Source organism: Botryllus schlosseri, chromosome 3 (genome assembly GCF_051294905.1).
Source record: "Botryllus schlosseri isolate E-star chromosome 3, Bs_hap1, whole genome shotgun sequence".
Lineage (NCBI taxonomy): Eukaryota > Metazoa > Chordata > Ascidiacea > Stolidobranchia > Styelidae > Botryllus > Botryllus schlosseri.
The window spans coordinates 38336765-38351871 of record NC_137238.1 but is presented as its reverse complement, the minus strand read 5'-3'; the positions used below and the strand labels follow the sequence as shown (position 1 = coordinate 38351871).

At 41.6% G+C, this 15107-nt stretch overlaps 2 protein-coding genes across 4 annotated transcripts in view; both read right to left on the bottom strand.

Moving 5' to 3' along the window:
* Nucleotides 1-665: 665 nt before the first annotated feature.
* The window catches only part of LOC145435216 (surfeit locus protein 4-like), an 86953-nt gene continuing 72511 nt past the window's right edge, over nucleotides 666-15107 (bottom strand). For 2 of the 3 annotated variants that reach the window (XM_080312549.1, XM_080312550.1), the window contains exons 6-7: nucleotides 13648-13834; nucleotides 11098-12271 (exon numbers count right to left, since the gene is read on the bottom strand). In XM_080312549.1, coding sequence (XP_080168675.1) covers nucleotides 12005-12271; nucleotides 13648-13834 — 454 coding nt within the window. In that variant the 3' untranslated portion in view covers nucleotides 11098-12004. Of the gene's footprint in view, nucleotides 817-885; nucleotides 1060-11097; nucleotides 12272-13647; nucleotides 13835-15107 lie in introns of those variants that run through there. The other variant, XM_080312551.1, reaches the window with a different exon arrangement.
* On the bottom strand, nucleotides 3797-6416 carry LOC145435200 (uncharacterized). Its single transcript, XM_080312527.1, has 2 exons — nucleotides 4773-6416; nucleotides 3797-4684 (listed from the first exon to the last, which is right to left on the bottom strand). The coding sequence occupies exon 1, from the start codon at nucleotides 6414-6416 to the stop codon at nucleotides 5316-5318; it is 1101 nt and encodes a 366-aa protein (XP_080168653.1). The 3' UTR covers nucleotides 3797-4684; nucleotides 4773-5315.

Here is a 15107-nt window from a genome sequence, read left to right as displayed (position 1 = left end):
GCTACTTTAGATTGCTCAGCAATAAGTGTAACTGCTTGCCGTAGCGTAACGACGGGACCTGCGTATCTATCCGTAGGTTATTAATCTATAGTGATATCGAGCACTCGGGCAAGATGGATGCCAGTTCAAGTGACCCCAATTGCTTGGTCGTTCGGCATCCCCCTATCTTTTCATTACATCGCATTGTGTGTCTTGTATGTCGCATTGTACATTGTGTGTGTGTCTTGGCCAGATGGAAATATGATCAGACGATTGTTCAATTGATTGATTGATTGAAACAAACGCATGGCTTTTGTATCCGGAATACACTGCACGCATTGTTGGGTACTTCTAAATAACGGTGATATGCTATCGTTACATTAAATACGTATGTGCATAAGTAGCCAACGAAAATGTATAGAAATCTTGGTAGTCGGCATTATCTGAAACTCTGCCTCGGAAAATCTTTATAGAGAAGAGACGGCTTTTTCGTGTCCAAGATTTTTGTACTGCACAACCATGCTTAAATTATGTGCAGTATAAATTTCGGGAACTATACAACTATATTATATACAACTAAAAGATTCACGAATGTACCATTCCACTCAATCTATCACCGTAGCAGTGTGTATATCGCTCGTTTCCGGAATATCCACCTACGCTTATAGGGTGATCACCGCTCAAAACAATGTCAACATATTTTTATTTATGCAAGATTCATAAAACCAGAATCGCAATTTCATAAAGATTTTACAATTTCTTCTTATATTCTTCATAGCTGAAATGACCAGGTCCGTAGCTGGCCACCATAAGCATGCCTCCGATAACAGCCATCGTCTGAAAATACTCAAAGATCAGCACGTGGAGTCTTTGGTAGGCCTACTTATTGTATGATCTGACTCTAACCTGGAAAAAGTCGAATCGGAGAAAGTCATTCATAATGCCGGTGTGAATCCAGAAATTATTGTGTATCACGTTGAAGTAGAGCAATACGGATCCAAATGCCAGTGCAGCCTTGCGTGCATGAAATCCTATTAGGATGCAGAAGACGCATATGCTCCCGCCGATGTCCAGGAAAAGCTGAAAAAATATTTGGGATGGTTCACAACTCTCGTCATTGGTCGAACCAAATAATTTCATTTAAGATTTCAGAAGATCGGGATTGCAGTTGTCGATATGTAGCCTAACTGAGGACTGATCAATTGGAAAGTGGTTCCAAATTGGTGTCATTGCATCCACAAGGATATTTTATAATGCAGCGATTCGATAAAAAAGCTTTCTCGGGTATAATGTTTGCTTTATTATTAGCCTTTCGTAATCCCAAGTTTTAAACATGGTAGTCTACTACTAAAGAAGAGAGAGAGAGAGAGAGATATGATATTCTTTTTCGCCTGCACCATCGAGATGCTTTGACGACGGAGTTGCGATACGGCCCCATGAGGTCATCTAGTCCCGTTTTTTTTCTCCTCCATGCTATCCATGATTGCTGAGCGCCTAGCAGGATAGCTGCGGATACCAATTTTCGAGTCTTTGGTATGACACGGCCGGGGATCGAACCCACGACCTACCGCTCGAGAAGCCGGACGCATAACCACTACACCATCTCGCACGCTGAAGGAGAAATTACTGAAACGTTTATAAACAATTTAGCAGTCACCATTAGTCTTTTCGATTTTTGTTGCACTAACATCGTGAGAAAATTGCAGTAAAAGGTTGCATTTATATTTTTTTAGAAATATTGAAGGCATGAGATAGTAGATATACTCGAAAGGTTCCGTTCTATAATCCAACAGTTGAGGATTTACAGGATATCCGCTTGTTTCGTTTCTTTCTTCGCCATTCAATTGATCATGCATACATTTTATGATCTTTTGGTTTGAATCCTACATGACAATACTAGTCAGTCCTCAATGAAACCGGACCACAATCTGACATATCGACCTCGCTCACCGACACATGCAGCATTCATTTTTGTCGCTTCCTATCATGTTGTTCTATCATTTATCCAGTCTGTATGACTCTTATTTACATGCTGTAGGTCAAGGTGGATGTCTGATTAAAAGACTACTCCTTGTCTTTTCGGCACCTTTGTATCTTTTTATTATATCGCAATCTTGTGGTGCATTGATTTGATAAAAATTTTAATAAAATGGTGATGATGACAGCATTTCGCTGTCAGCTACTGCAAAGATAGCAAAATCAATGTTTCCCCATTTCACTGGCCGCCTGGCGAGACCGGCGAAAATTCCTTTTTTTGCGGTACGTACGTAGCAAGAATATAACGCTATGCCCAAGGAATTGCAGCAAACCTCAGTGTTGGCTACTTAAACAAAATCAATATCCTGAAAGGAGACCCAGTGAAAATGTGATTTTCAGCGGTCTCGCCCGGGCGTCCGTGAACGGGACCTCAAATTTCAACGACAGTGAATCACTCAGTGATCCATTTATATATATATATATCAGGCACGGATGCTCTTGGCTGGGGGTTGTTCAACTTCTAGCTTGCAAGTAGGCTAATTGTGTCATGGATAACATTGGGATGCAGCCATAGCTCTTTATCAAGCAAATCAAAGAGAGAACTATGTAGGCCAGGGGTGGGCAACATACGGCCCGCGGGCCGGATCCGGCCCGCAAAGGGATTTTGTCCGGCCCGCGGACAGTTTTCCGTTTTACATGATAATGTGGCCCGCGGCCCTAGTCTGCCGAGATTTCCCACTACTTGGTTACAACGTCAAATTTTAGTGACTGCATAGTGCATGTTATTATATACGTATATGCGCAGCGTGCTAGAGTGGAGCTTACGCGTAATTTCGTCGAAGCGAGAAGACTTGCATTATCGGTATTTGCGATGTACTCAACCCTAATGTCGTTTGCGGTAATCATGGTGTTTGTCGACTACAATGGTCAATTACACCAGGCTGATATTTCTTATTTTTCATTCTGTAACCGCCGACTTGTAGCACGGCACACTTCTAGGCTTTTGTAAGACGAAAACACTGCTTATACCGGGGTTCGCCAACTCAAAACGGGTCGCGGGCCACTTTTCAAATTTCGTAGAGGTCGCGGACCGCATGAATTCATTATCGAGATTTCTCAGGCCACACAGTTGAACAACGATGCTATCTCGTCACCTACTCAACCCTAACGAATATATGTGCTGGTAAATTAGGGGTTCCGGGGGTTTCAAACTCCTTGAAATCTTAATTGAGGATTGCACCGTGTGTCAATTGATCAGATAGAAGCAGACATGGCGGCGCCTTTATGACAATGCTATTCTCAAATCCACATTGTCTTCGTCATTATCGGCGAGAAATGGCTTTGAAGCGACATTACTGTCCTTAAAATGGATTCATTAAATGCGATTTATTCCTTGTATATGTGGAATGTGGATAAATGGGCGAATATTGTATCGATTCAGCAATCCGGCCCGCCAAGTACTTAATTTTCCTATATCCGGCCCGCCGACTCGAGAAGTTGCCCGCCCCTGATGTAGGCTATAGAAATAGTTTTGTGTCGTGTTTTTTAAATCACACCTTTACATTTTGCGCAATAGCCTATACTTGATAAAAAATAGAGTTGCCGTAAAACGTGGTATGAAAAAATAGAAAATGTTACATACCTAAAGTCGCAATATAAAATTCCTCCAAACAGCTTAAACATCTCACTACATATATTCCGAGTAGCCTATTTAGGAAACTCCTGGAAACTGGGTAATAAAGTTGCAAAAACTTGCCCTGCTTGTATGATGAAATTCAGGATCTACTCCGTTCTACCTACGGCTTGAGATTCCCTATTTCTTACACTTGACAAACACCAGTCCAACACACACAGCAGAGTATATTACAGCGGACCTGTTCATACAGCGAGCGACGTATCGTACTACCACGAGGTAACTCAGAATCAAACCAATTATACCCGAGTATCAAAATATTAACTCGAGCGTACACGAGAAACCAGAACACTTTCAATATGAGTCATTCACACTCCTGCAGGGAGACCAGCGGTTAGCTAACAAAGTTCCAGAATATTCCAAACACTAGTACAGCATACAACGAATACACAATATGTACAATATATACAACAGTTTAACAATGTCTCATGTAACATGAAAATCATCATTTTCAACACTCCTTCTCTTGAGACATTTTTAAACGTTCAACACAACAGCAATGACCTTACACCAATATTAACTCTCAAGTAACAGCAGGTTGTCGACGTGACGGCTTTGTCAAAATGTCGGCAAATTCACCATAAGTTGTCGCGTAACGAACTTCAATTCCATCTGCATCGACAGGACATTTAACCAACTCGCACACTTTCAAATCACACATTGACTTCATTTCTTTTGATGCAGCTTTTCTCAATAAATCAGAATGCTCGTAGTTCAATACATCTTTCAGACTTTTTGGCTCTACCACGTGCACACCAGCAGCAGGTACTGCATGCGACAATAATGAGACTGAAGGTTCAACTTCAACTCCAACTTCAACTTGTTCTACAGTCTGTCGCAAACTTTCATTGCATGTAAGTCTCGGAGGCGGTTGACCATCATTCAAACGTGTGGACCTCCGCAATTCTGCAATTTCTTCTTCGTTTCCACTTCTCTCATCATCACGTAATTCCTGATCGTCATCCATTCCAGGATAGATGAAACTCGATGCAGGCAATTCAGGCTGAGATTCAGCCACTTCTCCTTCTTGACCAACTCGTGTTTCGTCGACATGAACATGACGTTGTCTAATCACTTCTTGTCCAACGTGGCCAATACGACGAGGCCACAACTCAGTTGAAACGTCTCCAGCCAGACAATTTTCAGCAACATCCACAAATTCCCCAACAGTATCAAGCGGCAAAACATCCGCTTTATCGCCATTGTTACACTTCGAGTCAACCATTGACAATTCGGAAGACACTCCTTCTGAACCACGCGGGATTTGAGAGTCATCGGCAGACCCTACATCACCGACTTCACTTTTCAAAGTCATAACACATGGTTTATCAAGTTCGTTCGCATTATTATCAACTTCAAGAGAGCGACGCTCCCTCTCGACGGGGCGTGACAAAGGCTCCCACATGTATTTTTCAGTACAAGGACGACAATTCAGCACATACACATTGTTCACGATACTGCCAGTAGCAACATTGTGCCCAGCAACTCTATCAAAAATCCGAATACCATCCGAATTAAAAGCGACTGCATATTTCGGATTGGCAACAGCAGCTGTTACGGAAAACAGTGTTGTCGACAAGTCGGGAACATAAAGTGCGTTTTGTAAATCGGCAATACCAGTTCTCTCTACATTTTCATACATGACCATACGAAGGGTCCCAATAACCTAAGCATATATGACTTTACCATCACCCAATTCGATTTCCGCACGAAAAGGTCTCATTTCAATAAACATATCAGAATTGCAACTCATATGACTGGTTGCACCACTGTCACAGATAACAGACAGTCTGTGTCGAGACAGGAAAACAGACGTAATCATCAGATATTGCTTACTCACACGAAAACGATCGCTATTACCACGATGCGGCATACCCAGATTTCTACTTTCCACGGGTAACACAGCAGACGAATAAAACAGCGAATGTCTCTCTCCTACACGAGTCGATTTATTTTCTCGAGAATTACCACTTCCACAATCAGCATAATGAGCAGTCCGACGCTCAAAACGTCCTCTGCCTTCACCAGAAACACTTCCACGCCCGTAACCACGAGGCTCGAATTCCCGATCACGTGGATTAACATCACTTTTCAGATCCCAACACATGGACCTTTTATGACCAACTCTACCACAATGATCACACGTACCAGTAAATTTCGGCTTACCGTACTCCCCCTTCGCCTGATAGGCTTGAACACTTTGCGGTGGAGAAACCGAAATCACTGTTTGCACTCTCAACAGCAAATCTTCTAACGAATAATCCGGTTTACTTTGCATTTCGTTCACAAGATACGAACGCGTCACTTCAAAACTGTACGGCAAATGCTTTATCACTTCGAAAACCTGATCACTACCACTGACGGCATGACCCATACAAGCCATTCTTTGAAACAGCAATTGACATTCTTGAATCTTCTCAATAATATTCGTATCCGTAAAAGTCGGCATCATTTCAATCTGCCGTTTCAGTGATAGAAACATCATCGAATTCTTCGACTCAAACTTCTTCTCCAGATCCTCCCATATTTTCTTCGGATCGCTATGATGGTCTTCCGGTACAGCCGGCAACACGGAACCATCAAGGCTACGCAATAATATACCAGCGGCCTTAGTCTTCTTAGACCTGGATGCATTCTGTACGTCTCCTTCTGCAACATATTCCCATAAATCGTTGGCCATTAATTCACCTTTAACTTGTATCTTCCACGTAGGCCAATTACTGATCCTACCACACTTCAACTTTTCCATATTGTTAGCAGATGACATCGTTGCCGTTGAGCAGATTAGCAAGGGCGCATAACCTTTGATGAAATTCAGGATCTACTCCGTTCTACCTACGGCTTGAGATTCCCTATTTCTTACACTTGACAAACACCAGTCCAACACACACAGCAGAGTATATTACAGCGGACCTGTTCATACAGCGAGCGACGTATCGTACTACCACGAGGTAGGGGAGATGTGGTACCGATGGATCACTGGGACCGAAAATACTTTGGAAATTCTCTATGATAATTCTATGATTACACTCCGTGAACTTGTCTACAATTGCATGCAGGCAACATCTTTCCTCACATACAAAAAAATCGACGTGCGTGAACTATGGGGTCTCTCACAGATGTTTTTTGTTTTGGGGGGTGTAAAGTAAATTTAGATCGACATATACATTTTTCTTTGTAACCTTCAACACGAACAAACCAGCAATCATTTTTATTGTGGAGTGTAGGGCTTGTATCAGGCTATATAATGGAACATATTATTTTTTTCAGTACTTTCCTTGAGTGGAATTTTTTTCGATTCATGTACAAAATTAGTAGGGTGGGGACCGATGATACAATAGCCAAATCAAGGAAAATAAACAAGCATACTAATCATGAAACTAATGAAACATGACTACGTACAGAAAATCTTTATGTAATAATTGCATATGATGTTTTATCGCTATAACGAGGTCTTTGAAAGTCACACTGTCGATTTTCGGGCAATATGTATGTACCCTCAAATTTATAAGTCCGAGCCTAAATCGAAACGTGATTTTATGACAACATTTGAGTCAATATTTAATCTATTATTTGACGGTTGCAACCGAAAATTCTTCGTTGGCTTGCTGTAGCTTAGATTATAATACTGAGCAAGAAAAGTTGTTACATCTGAGTTTTTTTAGGGTATATGTGTCATAGGTCCCCGGGTCGTGTGCCATTGGACCCACCGGGTGGGGACCGATGACACGTTCGAGCAACAAATTTTAAACATCCATAAATATTTTTTGAAAAGACGGATATTCATGTATATGTGCGCGATAGGTAGAGCTTGTATCAAAGTGCTGAGCCAGCAAAAGATCTGCTGTTTTTGGCTGAACATTTTGGGGCCAGCGATCATTTTCCAATTTTTGATCCATCGGTACCACATCTCCCCTAACTCAGAATCAAACCAATTATACCCGAGTATCAAAATATTAACTCGAGCGTACACGAGAAACCAGAACACTTTCAATATGAGTCATTCACACTCCTGCAGGGAGACCAGCGGTTAGCTAACAAAGTTCCAGAATATTCCAAACACTAGTACAGTATACAACGAATACACAATATGTACAATATATACAACAGTTTAACAATGTCTCATGTAACATGAAAATCATCATTTTCAACATTATAATTATGCTGTATTACCTGCTATCAGTGAATCATTCGTAGTAGTTACGAAGTTGCTGGCATCATATAGGATCATGACTGCACTTTTTTAGCACCTAAGTAGGAGGGGTGACCCGTGGAAGGCGAGGATCCGTCCCGTTTAACGCTTAGACTACGGTATATTTGGTAGTTTCTGCTTTTCTTTCTTAGCGTCCATGCTTTGATATTATGGGGCTGCGAAATATCAAAGACGGGCAAAAGACTTGGAAACCGCCCAATTAGATTGTAAACCATAGTTGCCAGTCTTCATGATTGTGGGAACACGATCTGACACACCAACCTCGCCTACCGACACCGACATATGCTGATCTTACTTCTTCTCATCCAGTGTGCACTATAAATGTCTCTTCTTTCCATCGCCTAGGGCCAGGTGCGTGTCTCATTCAACTTCATCACTTTTCGACACCTTCTTAATTCCTATCTTTTCATTGTATCCCAATTTTGTGGGTATTGCTGATGGGATGATTAGATTACTAAATCCATACTGATATCACCCGCAACGTCGACCCGTGGAAACAAGCAACGTGTATCACAGATAGATTTTGGATTTTTGGCGGATTTGCGCTTAGATTTAGCTTGAAGCTTATTTTGGATAGGAAATTCTCGTCTATACTTTTCCATCTAATTAGCAGAGGTGGTCAGTAACGAAGTAGGCTACTTTTACTTTTTCGAAGTACTCAATGGGCTTCATCGACTTCCGGTACTTATTCAAGTAGATAGAATCTTCGCTATTACTTCTACTTCGTCATATTTTGTGATCTACTTACTTACTTTTCGCTATTTTCAGTTTGTCAAGTAGAAGTAGTGTAACCCTCCAATTAGAAAGAGAAAGCGGGGCATTCTCGGGCTGTTTTCACGGAGTTCTAACTTTCAATTTTAAGAAAATTGAGGTCAAACACAGAATTTCCGTCGCGCTTCACATCAAGTAGATTTAGAGTTACAAATATGTTTTCATGAAAGTGAATATTATTTAGCTTGCAGCAGTGTTGGGATGACTCGAGTCATGAGTTGACTCGAGTCAGACTCGGGTCAACTTTTTCGCATGACTTGACTTGACTCGAGTCACTTTGCAAAAATGACTTGACTTGACTTGACTCGGTGCTTCAGAAATGTGGATTGACTCGTGACTCGGAGCAAAATTTACGAGTCAATTTCAAGTCATCTAGTAAACGGTGTCGATTAAGTCGCTGCATCTTTTTGATGTTTGGATTGTTCGCGATACGCCGGTGTGTCAATTGTGAGAGCAATCAGTCATTCACTGATTGTACTTTTCACTGATCCTTCATTGTTACATCGCAAAAAAATGGATCGAAAACGAAATTATCACAGATGACGTTTAAGTACTAGCTGTAGAATAATCTAATAGCAACGTATCTCTGTTTGTTAGACGACTCTTGTATGATTTGAATCGAACGAATATAGTTTATGCGTTTGAAATCTCACGGATGTGTGGATGGGCAGTGTATTGTACCATATCAATTTGTTTTAACTTCTCGGCGCTTCGTATTCGAACCACTATTTTGGCTCACGTATTTTATTTGCAGCTCTCAGCGTGCCAGAGCGATACAACGCTTTTTTGCACGTATATTTAACTTAATACTCGTTATTTGATTCAAGGTATATCACCAATCAATCTGTCATTCACACAGCTAGCAAAATGCATTGACTTTGAATCATTACTCATACTTCGAAAATTCAATTTGACTTGAATTGTGACTTGACTCGTGACTTGACTTGACTTGACTCGACTTGACTCGAGTCACCTCCAAAAAACGAGTGACTTGACTTGACTCGAGTCACCTTCGAAAATCGATTGACTTGACTTGACTCGAGTCAAAATGTGCAATGACTCGAGATGACTCGTGACTCGAAGATAGTGACTTGATCCCAACACTGGCTTGCAGGTTGCATTGCACCGCATTGTCGCCCATATGACATATTTCATCACAGTGAATATGGTCCATCATAACGTTTGAAACAACCGTTTTGCAATCTAATATTTAGCCTACCCATCATATCGTAATCTAGCAGCCTATGGCGTGTCCTAATCTGGAAAAGTGGGCTCGGACTTTTTGAGCGTTAGATCTGTTTAGCACACCACCGTTAAAACTGTCTCGACAAAAAACATAAAATACATTTTCCGGTTGTCTGATGTAGTATTGGTATTTCTCGTTCAATTAGCAGTGTCATTACTCAGAGTTCTAATTAGTTTCAGTTCTTTTATCTGGACAACATACATATGTATAAGTTTAAAAGCAAGTGTAGCATCGCCGTCTATTTTCCTAAAAACCAATTACTCTATATGACAGTTTACGTTACCCCATATTTTTTATAATCGTATCCATACAACTCCTCCGTATTGCGCTTCCAATATACACTAAAGGCCGTAATTTGCGTGAGGGAAAATGCCATGACATTTTCTAAAACGGGATGTTCGATTAAACAAAAGATTAGTATCTCATTCCCATAGCAAAACTATCATTTGCATCTCATGATGCGGTCGAATGCTCATGCTGTCGGAAATTTATACCTTCTGGGATGCTTCAATATGCAATGTACATGAAGCTCTCTGCGCCATCCGCATAGCTCAATTTGCAGCTTTTGGAAGTCCATGCGAACCATGACCGTTTTCACAACTACTTACTTACTTGAGTAGATTTAAAGCCAGCAAATTCTACTACTACTTCAAGTAGTTTAAGATTGCTTATGGAAGAAATACTTCCACTCGTACTTGAGTAAATTTTTGCGTCGTTACTTCTACTAGAGTAGCTTTCTTGACTACTTTGACCACCTCCGCTAATTAGACTTTTGAACAAATTTCGGTAATTACTGGATTCGGAGTTGAACAATACAAATTAGTTCTGAAACTGGATACCGAAATATTCATTGGCTTGTCTCTGCCCCCTCACATCTCCAGATTCGAGCACGAACTGCACCATAATGGATTGAATCATCTTCTCTTCTGCTAACTACACTATCTTATTGCCCTGCGTACTCCTATTGAAACCGCTCGCATATAACCCATCTTGTAGAATATAATGGTGCCTGCCGCCAAGCGCAGTCAAAAGCATAGCAACCACCTACAAAATAGTTCAGTGCCGCAGCGAACAGCAAGGCGAATCATATTTCAAGATTTGAATTTTTCAGCACAATTCATATCACCGACAACATCGACCATGCCGCCTAAACCCGTAGCACAATCGGCAGAGATTGGTTATAATTCGGGTAATATGATCACTCCACCAGACATGCTATGAAGCAGAAAAGATTTAATGCACATTCCATAACAAGTTAGCCCAGCGGCAGTCGCAAAAAAAGACAATCTGTTCGATAGCCACCGCGTCAAAGACAGACATATTGTGCAAACCATTGATATGGCAGCTGCAGCTAACAGGAAAGATAGACTTTTTGTATAAACTCTGAAAAAATAGCAGCTTCGGTCGACAGTCACACTCGCTACTGACAAGACTTCTAGACGCGGACAGGGAAAGGCAAAATCGATTAACTAAACAGACATTTCCATCACCAAGAGCTTTTGCGATACAAAGAGACCTCATAGAATGGGCTGGGCACCATGAATCTAGTACTCGAATCCGATTCTTGTATTAATTCTAATCATTAGAGTCGAGAGGGAGACGATTTTCCAAGTACAGAAACGATACGCCCCTCGTCACCAAGGGTTAATTCATCAACTAGAATTTTAGTTATCAATACTAATTTCCACTGTGGAGATTGTAAACCTCGATTAGTCATATGGCAGCATACCAAACTTGTAGCGCAGGGGTTGCGACTAGGTTGGAAACTCCTGAAGCAGTTTAAGCTACAAACGTTATTGGAAATAATGTGATGTCATTATGAACGCAGACCATTGTCACAAACGAGTCAAGTATGTATGGTAAAAAAATCGTCTTTCATGTGATGTAGAACTGGCATTCTATTCTTCGTGGTTGCGCAAGAGGTTTATGCTGGAATATTCCACATTCATATTGCCGGGATAAGTGATACTTGCCTCAAAGCCTAACACGCAATTCCGAATCGAGTCACTCGGGTACTAGATACTGCCCAGCCCTAACCGAGAGCTCCCACGATACAAAGAGAGCTGATAGGCCGCGCGAATACTCCCAGCGAGGCTTCAATTGACGAGGTCTGGTCGGTAGGTTCTTAATAAAGCTTCTTCCGTTCATCAACGCTAACCCCGCCGGGACCGAGAGCGACGACCAACATGAGTCCGCCGATCACAGACATGGTCTGGAAGAAGTCATACTTGAGGAAATCGTGCATGGCTCTGGTGGAAGCGTATCTCCAAAACTGATTCTGATAAACGTTGATCGCGAACAACCAGACCACCAACACCATCGCGCTCAACTTTGTCTTGTAACCAACGCCAACCAACAACATCAAGCCAGACCCAATCAAGTTCTGGATGAGCTGCAAAAACATATGTTACTGTTAGCAGACTTGGACAACTAGATAATTCGGGTTAGCAGACCTGGCCATTGATCGTTCTAGTTGTTTCATCAGAGCGAATAGAGTCAAATGCTGGTAATCCGAACCCAGTCAAACTTGCCAAATGTTTCTATGCTATCGATTCTATCGAAGCTTTGGAGAACTGTATTGTACTAAACGGACCAAGCACTGTGTACAGACCAATGTTCCTCTAATTTTTGACGAGTCTGCGCGCACTCGCCAACTCACTGCGCGGTCCCTTGGACAACAGTGCGTAACGACTAAAAAAAGGTCATCACTTCAGATTTTCTGTGCGTAGCTTCGATTTTCTGTGCGCAGAGACCGTGTCAGCATTGCGCAGTTCAGAGGGAACATTGGTACAGACGTATGCCATTTTACTTGGATAATTACATAATATTAGTAGCGGACAACTAGATCAACCTTTTTCAGACACGCCGTCTTTATTTCGCGCCCCCCTTATCATCATATCACAAAATGCAACCAGAATACTAGCGATCAGGACGGATGGTGTGATGGCATGAAAGGCTACCACTGTCGATAAGAGAATTTTCAAATATGAAATTTGGACTATACACAGAGCAACACCTAAGGATTGGAGTGAAATCACGCGAGGCACTACAGGAAATTCAGTTGATCACAGCTTCGCGCCGAAAATATTCAGGTTCATTTCAATATGAATATACTATTCAATTGATTAATATACGTTCGCAAAACATTATTGGAGTGAGGGTGATGACCTGGAATAAATTCCTATTCCAATACACGCATACACATTTTGCGCTCACAAAAAATGCCTCATAACACATGTTGAACATGGTTAGCGGCGGTAAGGTTAGAACCCTGGCATTCTCTCACTTACTTCAGAATCGCCACTTCTAATTGTACTTGAGTAGAAATTTTATTTCTACTTCCACTCAACTCGAGTACCAGCAACGACTACTTTGCCCCCTCTGCATTTGCCACTTTCGTGTTTGTTAGAATGAACGCTGATTCGATATGAAGCCAATTTCATTTTTGTATTTCTTTCGACTTTGAAATTGAATTCAATTTCAAAGTCCTCGCATATCCAGACATTCTAATCCTTATCCAAGTTGTAGAAATGATGCGTAGCTATCATTTGAATTCAAATCTAATTTGAAAATAACTGTGCTACAAGCCATCATTCTAATAGTAATCTAATTGGGAAAAATGGTGTGGCTATCCATTCTAATTTCAAATCTAATTTTTGGAAGACGAAAATTTCCTAGTTGTCCAACTCTGATTATTAGATGTCGATCCGACCATTAGTGTGTCTCCCACGCCCATGCGACACCGCCAAACAACCACCGCTCACTTACGTCGACGGGATTGAAAGTGAAATGCAGCAGCGTCATGAACATGAGAACCAGCAGCACCCGTCCGCTCAGCTGCATGTATGACTTTGGCGTGTTCTGGTCCAGTTGAGGGACGCCGGCAAACAACGATCGCGATTCCGCTTTGCTTTCGGCGAGCAGTAGGAGAACGGCTCCGACGAGAGCCAGATTCCTGTAAAAGATGAACTAGAAATAAAGTGCGGGTTACCAAACTCTTTAGTGTTAGGAATCGGCGAACAGAGCCATTTAAAGTAGCCATCGTGGGTGACATGATAACATCACACGTTTTCTTAGTGAGTCAAAAACGAGCCAATTAATGTATTGAATGTAAAAACACCATACACTAAACCAGGGGTCGCCAACTCAAAATAGGTCGCGGGCCACTTTTCAAAATTCCTGGAGGCCGCGGGCCGCATGACATCAATATCGATATAAAAGTAGGCAACGCAGTTCAACAACCACGTCTGATAACTCTACGTTATTACAACGCTGTGCTTTCTAACATAGGCGACGGTTATAGTCACCACAAAAGAACTAATATTTTATTGAACAAACACAAATACAACAAAAAGTATCATGATCATCAATGTCATTATATTTTGGACTATGAGCTGTACACGATACCTGACAATGACAACACTCTTTAGTCGCTAAAACAGGGGTGGCCAACATTTTTGTAATTCACGGCCGCATTTCGCGTACTCATGTAGCCTGCGGCCGCATACCGGTGGTTAGTCGTGATAAACTAGCTGGGGCCAAATACCCACGTTATCATGTCCATGTCCATTGCCGGTACACTACGAACTAATCTATATATACATATCGGCTTACTATGCGCACCAAATCGTTAGTAGTTATGTTGTAAAGAGCCACAGAGAACCAATCTGTAGTCGCGCGAAGCGCGAAAAATTTTACATGTTCATGAGTGAATTTCGTCAATAAATATTAGTATAGTTTCACATATTACTATAAAATATTTATCCTTTCTCGGCATATGTGATCAGATTCCCAGATACAGCTGATGTAGGGGGTATCTGCGAAAACTTAGGGTTGTTATTACAAGTGTCGACAGCCGCATAATTTTCCTTCTACTGCTGCAGATTGGCCACCCATGGATTGAAGAATCAATATTGGGGTTAGCTATACACGGTAGGCCTACTTGCTAGACAACTATCTCCTCGTAAAGCATGGTCTTTTGGAGCGCCCGAAGTCGTTTTGCAGGCGTCTCGGTCTTGGCAGTGGTGGGCCATTGCACGTCAAGGCAATATGCCCATTCGTACCAGCAAATTCTTCATCCATGGAATGATATTACCATGCCGAAGCCGTAGCAACTAGTGAGTAATAGTGATAGTGGGCACATAGAATGGCTCACTTTGAAAAACAACAACATTATGTTTCAACTGAAATCAATTTTAGCGTTTCAACATGATTTACTAAGCGTTTTT

Coding starts and splice junctions, on each gene's coding strand:
- LOC145435200 (XM_080312527.1), bottom strand. CDS start 6,416: ATGTCATCTGCTAACAATATGGAAAAGTTGAAGTGTGGTAGGATCAGT.